This window comes from Cavia porcellus, unplaced genomic scaffold (assembly GCF_034190915.1).
Source record: "Cavia porcellus strain 051 isolate PalLab524CR breed Dunkin Hartley unplaced genomic scaffold, mCavPor4.1 scaffold_2, whole genome shotgun sequence".
In the NCBI taxonomy this organism is placed as follows: Eukaryota; Metazoa; Chordata; class Mammalia; order Rodentia; family Caviidae; genus Cavia; species Cavia porcellus.
Window position 1 is genome coordinate 142,033,931 of NW_026947485.1, and position 12,046 is coordinate 142,045,976.

Here is a 12,046-nt window from a genome sequence, read left to right on the forward strand (position 1 = left end):
CATAAAATTACATTATTATCAAAAATAATTCTGGATGTGTTGAATACTTTAGAGCAGGTTTTCTAGCACTTTGCTTTAAAGGAATATATATATATATTTTTCAATAACTATTAATCAAAATTTACAGTAGTAGCAGTTTTTTAAAAATTCTCTTCAGATCACTGCCAAAACACAAATGCAAGAAAAATATCTGAGGGAAAGAAATACAGAGTAATTAAACAGTATTTAAATGAAACCAGGACATTAATTTGAAGAAAATTTTTATATAGATCTTCATTTTGCAAAGAATGATGATGTTGAATCTCCCCAAAATGGTAAGTGGTTGTTCTGTAGTTCCTTATAGGTGGGACTACAATTATGTGTTTTGATTTTTTTCTTTCTTTTAAAGACATATTTTCTGTTATTTCTTAGAATTCAGTAAGATGGTTTGGTAGGCATCATTTTGTTTGATCTACATTTTGTTTGGGCTACTTTAACGGTACTTGATATTCTATGACATGTTTTTACCATGACATTTCTCCACATTGTGAATTTCATTATATAGACTGTGACTTTTCCTAATGATGTAGTTCTTTCCTGAGTTTAATAATGCCATCTGTTACCATGCATGAAGAAACTTTTGGTATTGCCCTATATAGAATCTTGATTATATGATATTTTGAGGTTTATCTTTAGAGAATAGGACAGGAAATAGGGGGGCTTTGGAACAATTTGAATTCTAAATTCCAAGTTTAGGGGTTTATGACTTTTTTCCAGAGACAGATTTATAATTTATCACTGAGGTTAATTAAAACTGTCCTATGTGATATGTGTTGAGTATAAAAGGAAGTAAGGAGGAAAAGGATTTAAATGGAGGCTTTGGTTATATCACTCTCCTTAAATTTTCAATTTGAAATTTTTCTCTTTTATTAGTATAATTTTTAAAAACCCTTTGGGGTTTACATAAGAACCGGTTGTCAAAAATATACAGTAGTTTATCACTTCATTTTATTTTCTATATTCCTACTACCCAGAGAACTGGCAGATGATATGATGGTAACACACTAAAGATCAGGACTAGAGCCAATATATTTTGTAAAACGGAGTACATTTGATTTACAGACTTGTGTTTTGTTAGTAAACTTCCTGTAAATGTGTTCTGCAGTGGACTACTGAATTTCAGGAAAAAGGACAGGTACCGTCTATAATCTGTCATTATGACCTGTTATTATCACATGCTACTTGGGCAACTAGACCTAGACAAATCATGAGTCTTCAGACACTGGTGGGGGACAAGAGGTGGTGTTCTATTTTCATCCATTTGCAGTAACACGATAATACAACTTCTTTTACCTCTCAAAACACTAGCTTCTGTAGCTGTTTACTTCAACTACTCAACTATTTTTCTTTTAATATTATATTAAGCATTTCATTATATTCACAAAACTTAGGATTTCTCTCCTCATATATTATAACTCTGAAAGATACAATTATATTTTGTTACAAATCCTCCAAAGAATAATATTTTTCTTCATATATTCTTGTTCCAGGAGTGGTCCTATGTTGTATATAAATCCTAGCATACTGGCTGTGATTATAGGACAATAAAGAGTATTTGGAAACTCTCATGTAACTGAACTTTCAAGAACTCAGCAAAAATCCTATGTGATCCTTTGATAAAAGCAAAGTACTCTTCTATTTCCCCTTTCTTAGTCTCTAAGATAGTGCTTTTCTCCTTCATCATGTGTTGTTTGTTGGCTATATTACCTCTTGAAAAAACTACACAATTTTATAGTATATATTTGTAATCATCTATACATGCTGAACTTTTTTCTCTGTTGTATAAGAATGAAATGTTATGCTTGTAGTCTTTCATTAGTTTTCAAATAACCTTCATTGTGTAATTATCTTACTAAACACCAGTTCTTATTACATGTGAAATAAAACTTGATTTGGTTTGTATAGTGAAATTACTTTTTATTATTTGTTTCTTGTATTCTTTTCTATCTTTTCTTTGTATGTGCTTATGGCATGTGTATCTAGTATAGAATCAAGTAAAAGGAATGCAAACAAGATTTTATATTTGTTTAGAATTTTTCCCATAAATAAGTATAAAACTAGACGACATATTTAAAAAGTGAGGACAAAATAGAATGAATACTTCTTAGTTGTCACCACAAAATATTGGATCTACTATTTTTTTGGTAAGCAATAAGGAAGATAATGAGATATATATATATATAATTTGTATATATATATATATATATATAATTTGTATATATATAATTTGTATATATATATATGGTATTGAAGAAAATTATGACATTTTAAAAAATATTTTATTATTTTATAGTCATGTAGGGACTTTTATCGTGTAAAAATTATTTAAATGGTATATAAAATATGAAATCATGTGATTTCTAGTTTTAACCTTTATTTTTATGAATAAATTAAAATATTGCTTTAAAGACATTTCCCTTCACAATTATCTGTATCAATCATAATTACATTTTAGTATGTCTTTAAGTTCTCTGCTATAGTCATGGAAAAGCTTATCCATTTTAACTTGAGACTTTTAAAAAAATACGGAAAAAAGACAAATTTGATATTCTACAAGACTTTCAGTATTTATCATTTTATTAAAATGAAATTCTATTAAATTTTTTAAAAGAAATATACATCTTCTCCGTAACTAATTTAACCTTTAAAAATGAATTATGTGAAATAAAATTCTATAAAATTTCCTGACATTTTATAAAGATATCTACAAATAAGCCAGATAACAAATAAAATATCTGAAAGACAGAGATGGATACTGAATAATTTTTGATGGATTATACACGCAGGTATCAAATTACTTGATCCTTACTTCCTAGAAAAGGTTAATGACGATTTTTGCTTTTACCCTTTTACTTAACTGTTATTTATAAAGATTAAAACAGATTGCCTTGTAGTGTACATATGCATATGTGTCAGTATTACTACTATACAGGTTTTTCTAATATTATGGGAACAGAGCCATAAAATGGATCATTTTAAAAATTAATTTAATTCTGCACTACAAGTTACACTAAGGTTATTAGAGCAAAGTGTACCATTTAAAACCTTTTAAGGGAGAACTAGAAAACATTTTAAATCTCACATACCCATATATATTATTAAAATGACCTAAGTCTACGAAATTGATTTAAAATATTACACATAAAACATTAAGCTAAAAATTTTGAGTGTACAGATTTTAATCTTTATAAGGTTAAAGATTTAAGGATTTTGAAACCATTTTCATATTGAATAAAACTTCACCGAAATACGTTTTTCAATGTTAACAAACAATAATTGTACTGTTAGTAGTAATATTACCGTTATCTATGGTAATATTTAATTATATAGTCTACAATTTAATTATAATTATTTTAGGCAAATGATATGTATTAATTACATAGCATATATTTGCTAGTCTTTTACAACCAAGCATAACAGCAATCTTAATGGAATATATATTTTCTTTCATTTTAAACAGTGCACTGGTCATAAATGTATTTTATTGAAGCCATTCAGAAATTAAAGCACTTAAGTTTGAAGGAAGAGAATATAATACTTTTTCTGAAACACCTTGTAAGAGGTTTGTTGAAAAAGGAGAACTACAGCATTTGTCAAACTCTGACCTCTTCCATTTGTGTTCATGGCCAGGTCCTCGCTAATTTAACTTGGAACGCATTAGTATAACTCATGACTTGTTTGTGTGCTTCAGGTGTGTGGAGGTCATTGCAAAGGAAGGACGGAACCTAAAAGAACTGTATTTGGTGTCCTGTAAAATCACAGATTATGGTATGTAATAATCCATTTTCCTAATTCTTTTCAAGTGTAAAGTCACAAAAATCATTGAAAGTTTTTTTTAAAGAAAGCAAGAATTGTCTAATAGATATTATTTATCTTTATTTATGCTAATTCTGCTGAGACCAAAAGAACAAAGAAAAAAAGTAAGAAATCATGAACTTAATCACCAGAGCAAATAGCTGTGTATATATACTCATTCTTGCATGCAACCATACACATATGCACACATGTAAACATATACACACTCAAAAAATATTAGAAGTATGGGTGAGGTGATAATAAGTGTCAGAACAACTGTTTGATATTATAAACATAATTAAGGAAATTACTGCACTGAATTTATTTCTACTGACATTTTAAATGCCAATCTTATTAATGCAGGATTTTCTTTGTATTCTTTAAAGACTTGGACACATCCATGTTTAAGTATTTAGAAAGTAAAGGTATATATGTACATGCAGCATTTTAAATTATATTAATTTTCAATATCTGTTTTAAACAGAATAAAACAAGCTGTCTTATAAAAATTTGAAATGTGCAGTCATCTTTTTGGAGTAATAACCTAGCCCCTCCTTTCTTGTTTCATGTATATGATTTTGTCCTTATCAGTTTATGTATTGAACCTAAGCATACAGTTTTAACTGGATATTTGACATTATCAGAGACTTAAAAATTTTCCTTTTCTTTATTTTTATTTTTTTATTTGTTCAGTTAAATTTGAAAACATGTTTCCTACCTTACTATAAGAATATAGTAAATTTTCTATTAGAAGCATTGATATATGCTAATAACTGCAATGTAAGGATGTCATGCCTGGGTGTCATACCCTGGGTGAGAAATTTATGTCTTATCAGCTACTTAATTCACTATTTAGAAAAACTACTAGAGCTATTAAAAAATATAAGAGCTAGGATATGCTCAGTGATAGAACAGTTACCTTGTATGTATGAGGCTCTGAGTTGTGATCTCTGGCTTTGCATAAACACACAAAAAGAAATGTAAAAATGGGTTAAGTTAGAAAACCCCTCCTTTATTTGTAGAGCTTATTTTTTGAGAATGATGTATTTTTTTGTGAATTTATTTATAAGTTTTCTGTGTTGTTTATTTTTCCCTAGTTCTGCTTTGCAAATATTTTAATGAAGGTTTTTTTCTTGTAATTTTTTTCTAGTTTCACATATTAAATCTGCAGTAGAAAATGTCATTACAATGACAATTGTTTTGAAGACACAGAGGTGTTTTGTCATATATCACAAATAGTGCCCTGTGCTTATCTATTAAATTAGAGAACTCAGAAAATGACAAGAAAATATAAAAAATAAATAATTTGAACTTGGGATAGATCTGATCTTAGATCATCTTTGTTCTTTGTCTATTCTTTGCCCGTATAGTATTTCTTCATATATGGGAGGCTCAGTTTCAACATTTCAAATAGAAAATCAATGTGCCTATATGTACCAAATGTCTGTCTGTACTAGTGAGTAGAGTATATATTATGATTTATTGTTTATATTTGTATACTGCTAATAAATACTGGTTTTTTTCTACAATAAGAAAGATACAGGCAAGATTCATTTTAGATTATTCTACTTGCTCTCTTTTCCTAGGTTTTGGAAAAAGTTTTGTTTTAGTGGTTATTGCTATAGGTATTGTTTTGTGATATTCTCATGTTCTAGTGTTTTCAGATTTTTATTTTATCCTGGTATAGTAAAATATGTTAAAACCCTATCAACACAGTTTACATTTGTTGTATTTCTGAATTAGTTAGGTCAGTGGCTCTCAGTCCAGTCTGCTCATTATAATGCCTTGAGAAATTTTTAAAACATAATCACATCAGCTTTATCCAAGACTAATTAAATCAGAATCTCTACATGATGGAACTCAGGCAGTAACTTTTTAAAACCTATGTAAATGTTGATAATTTCAACCAAAGTTGAGAATAATTGATCTAGTCCATTGGAGAAAAATCAAAAGTGAATATTTTGTTAACATCCCTCTCCCTAACTTTTCTTGACTCTCAGTCCCTCTAACTTCAAGGTTTCTGCTTTTTACCTCACTTCATCTCCTTTCTTCTCTCCTAGGGTTTAAAGTATTCAGAGGGTTTGTGGTGAAAGTCTATAAGTCTATTAATTCTCTAAAAGGCTGGGGCACAATTGAGAAAGAGGGAAAGAGGCGATATTATACTATAAAATTGCTACTTGGTTATAAAGTGAAAACAGTACAGAACACTTAACTTATCATTTTCCTAGTATACTGTCAATAACAAGTGAGTTTTTTCATGAAGATAGCAAAATGATTATACATTGTAACGAGAGAGATAACATGTTATTTCTGTTAGGAGAGGCTGTATATATTCTCTTACTCTGTGTTAATTAAAATTCTAAGACGTAAACTTTACATCTTAGAATGTAGAAACATTTTTTAGAACTTGTTGATTAAAATTATAAAATTTGATTAATACCAGATACTGAGGGAATTTTGTCCTTCAAAAGGCTACTTCGTATTTCTATTTCCTCCTGCTTTACTTACATTCAAGTTGGTTTGCATAATTTCTTTTTTCGGTATGTACAGGATTTTGCTACATTACATTAAGATTCTTAAGGATTTTTTGGCAGGATACCTTGATTCAGAAACAGCAGTTCACCTGATATATCATTTGTAATTTTCATCGAAATTCTCACAGCTGTTAAATGTGGTGTTAGAATATTTAGCAGCACCTGGCCATGCTGTTGTAAAGTTATGTTCATTTTAATTGACATATATCAATGATACAGATGTCATTGAAGAAAACTATCATGTTAATAGGCTTCTTGTCAAATTGAACATAGATCTTTATGGTGAAGGATAGCAATTATAAACAAATCAGTAATTCAGACACAGCTAAATGGAAAATACAGTCTTGAGAAACTGTTCCCTGAAGACAAATCTAATACTGTCATTTTTCCTTCACTGAGCAAACATATATTATAAGCACAATTATGGAAAAATGAAACTCAACAGTCACAGAATTAGTTTATAGTTCTAGCTTTGCCTCTCATTTACTCTGTAACCTAGAGAAAGTTACTCCTAATTTTGTCATTTGCTAAGCTACGTGATCATATGTACCATACCAGGTAGTAAAAATAAGCATAAGACATCTATCTAGTACCTTGGCATAATGAGTACTCTTTAACTATCATTTTTATAAGAAAATATTCTTATTTCTCACTCCTGTCTTCAACTCCATTTCTGTATGTCTGTCTCTTAGAATCAGCCCATTTCTTTCTTCAGGTGTGACTCTTCTGTTTATGGAAATCATTAATTACAAGTATGACCTATTCCAGATCTCAGTTATCTACTAGTAAGGAAGAGAAAGAACGATATAATAAAAAGTAAATTTTTTAATACCCCTTGCTGTATTGGATTTATTTCCTGTCTCTTCTTTGTGTTAGTTTTTGGACAGCTCCTCTGACAGTTTTCCAAGTTTCTAGACTAATCTATCAGCTGATACTTTTCAACCTACCATTTCACTCTCTTTCAAACAGTTTTTTAAAAAATTCTCATCCTTTAGGGAAAAAAATATATCCTGTTTGTCATGGTTTATGTCTGTGTCCCCCAGGCCTCATGAGTTTGCATTGTGCATTTGTGATGGTTCATTGTCTAGTGCTTGGATTGATGGTGTCAGTGCTCCACCCACATAGGGGTGGAGCCAGGATCTGATGTAATGGCAGGAAGAAGGTGTGTCTTATTCTTTGCTGGTTCCTGCTTGCTGTTTGCAGTAGCTATGAACTGCGGCCCAGCCATGCCTGCCTGCCTTGGAGCCAACTGGGTGTGGACTGAAACCTCCAAAAAATGTGAAAAATAAATCTTTCCTTTCCCAACTTGGGCTTCAGGTTTTTTGTCTCAGCGACCAGTAAAAAGTAACTAAGACACTGTTATTAAGAGGAAAAAAAAGTAGGAATCAACCTGTATTAGTCAAGTTTTTGGATATTAGAATCAGTTTTTGTCTCAAGCTGCATGACACTTCATATGATATAATGAATAGAATGAATGAATACAAGTACTTACATCCATTAGTGCCTCCATAATCAATTTTATCAGTGTGACCTTTATGTCAAGGGGCAATTGTATAAAGGACTCAGGTTGTGATGTTAGCACTTTTTTTTTTCCAGTACTCCTGAGGGCTTTCAGAAATCTATAGATATGTTTTTGTTTCCCTTCTAAAATTGTCACTCTTTAATTATAAAGGACTATAAATACTCAACAGCTGACATATTTCCTTGTACATTTACCAAGAACCTAGAGATTGTGTTTAGCTGCCAATGTTGTTGGTCACTGTGTTCTGCTTTATCGGGACTTTTTTTTTAATATAATAGCAAAGTTTGCCACAGAACTATTTGGTTACTCTCCATTAAAGGATGCATGAGTCAAGATCATTGTGTCCCTGGTTGTCGTTGGAGATGTCCTTTCCACTGAATTCATAATCCTAGATTTCATGTATATTCATTCTGTGAGAAAGTATTGATTTATCACTCACTGTGTGCTAGGCTTTATTCTAGATGCAGATGTATACTTTCTATATTACTGGTGGGACCCAGAGAATATCATCAGCCTGCTTATTTAAAAGTCAGGGATTGCATGTGGCTAAGGAGGTAATTTTTTCTTCTTTCAGAGGACAGGCAGTGACCTGTTAAGCTCAGTCCTTGCTTTGGTGTAACCCATGCCTCACCCCAGGCTTGATGACCTTTTGAAAGACTAATAGGTTGTATCTTTCTTCCTCCTCCTTGGAATTCCAGAACTCTTTAGGTGTTAGTTAACCCAAATTAAGATCTGGGAAACATTATCAAAGTAAAGCACACTTTTAAAAAATCCAAACAAGCATTCTCAGTTGTCCAGTATCAAGAATGTTTCTATTTTCTTGACAAATCAACACTGACAAATTATTCAAGATAAAAATCTTATGCCAAAAATTATTTCATACTTTATTATGTCGTCTTACCTTTTTTTTTTTTTTTTTTTTTTTTTTTTTTTTTTTGTCTTTTTCCTTTTTATCGGTACCAGGGATCGAACTCACAACTGCCTGCTTGCAAGGCAGGCGCTTATGCCGCTGAGCTAAATCCCCAGCCCCTGTCATCTTACCTTTTATACTATTAGATGTTATTACATAAAATGATATTCTATTTAAAATAAAATTTCTAGTTTTTTCCTTTTGTATTTTATTTCACTTTCAAATTGTATTTCAGTGTTTCAGGATTGCTCAATAAGGTTCAGCTGTTTCTGCCAGCAGGAGTAACTCTAGTAGTTGTAAAGTACAAAGAACTTCAGAATATACATTCGCAAATCAAAAAGAATGCTTTGTTGGCTGTTGATTGTGCAACCTTTTTCTCCATTCTGTTATTCAAACATAGATAGCACTTACTGTTTCGTACAAAATTGTACTAAATCCCTACATTTCTGTTGCAAATTTCCCTCTTTTGTGTATCCATCTTAACACTTATTTCCTTCTTCTGCTAATTATTTTTGAAGTTCCTCACTGCTGGATTTATATCCTTACTGATGTGTATTTACCACCTGTTATGATCTTTTCCTTCTCAGTAATGGACACAAGTTTTTAGCTAACATTTGGTGTTTTATTAAGTGCTTTTCTGAAACACTCCTATTTGCACAATGGCAGAGAATTTGTTGACTTTCTTCCCTATTTCCTCAGTCAATTCAAGATTGCAGTATGTATTCTTGAAATAACATACTGCACAATGATAATGCTTATCACTCTGTCTTGCCATAATATAGTATGAATCTCAAATCTATTAAGGAAGACTTCTTAAAATTTTCCTTCACAAAAACTGCAATAATCAATTTAAAGATTAATTTCACCCTAATATATATTTTTAGAGTTAAGAAACATTCTAACTTGTATTTAACAGGCAGATAGACCTATTTAACTTGCAGGCCCTTTAACTTTCTTAAAACATACATACTTAGAACATACATAACTTTTAAGAACGTACATTCTGTTGTTCCAAATTAACTTTTAAAAACTGACTATTAAATCTCCTTATTTAATTTACCTATTAACTAGAATATTAAATTTGTAGCTTTCTTTCCTCAATTCCTTTTAGTATTTCAGAAGTACAGTATTTAATTTTGACTGTTTTTAACATTAGTCTTGTGAATGAGTCTCTTTTGTAGATGCACAAAATTTATCCTGATTCACATAAGGAGTATTTTTTCACAGAGTTTCCATCTTTAACTTTATTTGCATAGTATTTTGGGGTTTCCAGACTAGGCATTTTCTTTCATATTATACAATAGCATAAATAAAATGATTGCTATCAGTATTATGTCTCATGATTAGATCCCAATGAAGCGGTGATAAAGAAGGTAACTGCAATGATCCTAAGGATTCATTGTCCCACAGAAGAAATGACTTCTTAATGGTTAAAATTTCTTGAAAATGAATGTCCTGACTGGTGGGGAGTTCTCTTTTAGAACTATTCAAGCAGAAATAATCTTTAGGGGATGATGTGCAAGGATGGACACACTGGGTAAGGAATTGACCTATATGATATTTAAATCTCCTTCTAATCCTAGGGTTTATTCTAGACTGGTTTTAATTTTTTGTTGCATAAAGCAAATGTTTCCTTTCTACATGCACACTGCTGGCTGTGTTGGAAAATACAGAGATAGATGGGTGAGGTGTACATACTTACACATTGAGAAAATAGATTTAATCTATGAAAAGTTTTCTGACACACTGGCATTAATTTAAAAAAAAAAAAATATATATATATATATATAAGACCTTTGAGATCACAGACTCCAAACATTGAAAAAGGATTTGGAAATTTGGGAGAACAGAAATGAGAAAAAGGGTATTTAAGGTACTTCAGTCCTAGGAAAGGCTCAAAACAAGAATAGGTGTCTGAAGGGATGAGTTTGTATTCATTGGTTAATCTAAAGAAAGAATAGAAATCATACAAAGTGATTACGTACAAACATGGGCAAATTTTGAAGAAATGATATAAAAATACTCTGGTTAAAAATTCAGGGTAAGTTCCAGTTTTTGTTGCAACTTTTTCTGTCTTAGCACTCCCATGGCAACAAATTCACTTAGCATATATTTTATAAAAGGAAACATTACTTTGGATTATAACCTTTAATCAAGTATTCAGTTAAATTGCAAACAAGTCAAATGTAAACTTGCACAATGGTGATGGTTGAATCACTAAAACTTATTGGATATTTTGTAGGCATTATTTATTTAATTCCCTTATGATTCCAATTTAGTTATACACTGTTATTATTCAAGTTATAGACATAGAAAGTAAGGCCCAGAAAGGCTCAAGTTCATATAGTTTGTGAATTGCCGTAGTGTGTGGATTTAAGGTTAAATTAGTGTCTTGCAAAAATTCCCATAGATCAGTAATATGCTTAAACATATTTCCTTGGAAATTATTAGTGATACTCACTATGCATTGCTATCTTTAATAAATGTATTTCTTTCACAAACATATGTAATTCTTTATGAGTTATAATTTTTCTCATATTCTTTTCATAAATCATTACAAAAAACTTATTAAAGAAGAATTGTTATATAATAGATGAACAGATTGAGTCCAACCATATTTTACTTAATTAGCAGAAATAGAGACTATCCACATGGCAGATGACTCCTAAAATTTCTCTGCTTTTCATGTAGAACTTGTTTTACTTAAATGCTCATTTTCAAATGACTTTTAGACATTACATGAGATGATTTCATAGTAATTTTTTTTGTTTTGTTTTGTTTTGTCTTTTTCCTTTTTATCGGTACTGGGGATCGAACTCACAACTGCTTGCTTGCAAGGCAGGCGCTTACAAGCGCTGCTGAGCTAAATCTCCAGCCCCTTTCATAGTAATTTTTAAAGTGAAGTTATTTCTAGATATACATAATTGTATGACCCTCAAATGTGTAAGTAATTCTCTTTTGTGAAATTCCTTAAATATGAGCTCAGACATTCTGATTTACCTCAGTTGCCCATTAATTTTCTTCTGAACAATTGTTCTGAAGAGGTCAGTCAAATCCTTGAATGTGGCTTTATGCCTTGCCTTCTCCATTCTGTAGCTTTAGTGCTACTGGTTTACTGAAATATGTTGAAAAGTAGAAAAAAGAAAAGAAAAGAAAAGAAAAGAAAAGAAAAGAGGAAAAACACAAGAACTGCACCTCTTTCTTCAGAAGCATCAGACCATATCTCCTCTATGTCTAAGTGCTCTC

The 12,046-nt window shown here is 30.7% G+C and overlaps 1 protein-coding gene across 2 annotated transcripts in view; it reads left to right on the plus strand.

The window, feature by feature from the left end:
• Fbxl17 (F-box and leucine rich repeat protein 17) overlaps positions 1 to 12,046 on the plus strand; it is a 446,310-nt gene that overhangs the window by 295,255 nt on the left and 139,009 nt on the right. For both annotated transcript variants that reach the window (XM_063245485.1, XM_063245486.1), the window contains one exon: positions 3,731 to 3,807. In XM_063245485.1, the coding sequence (XP_063101555.1) occupies positions 3,731 to 3,807 (77 nt within the window). The remainder of the gene's footprint in view (positions 1 to 3,730; positions 3,808 to 12,046) is intronic.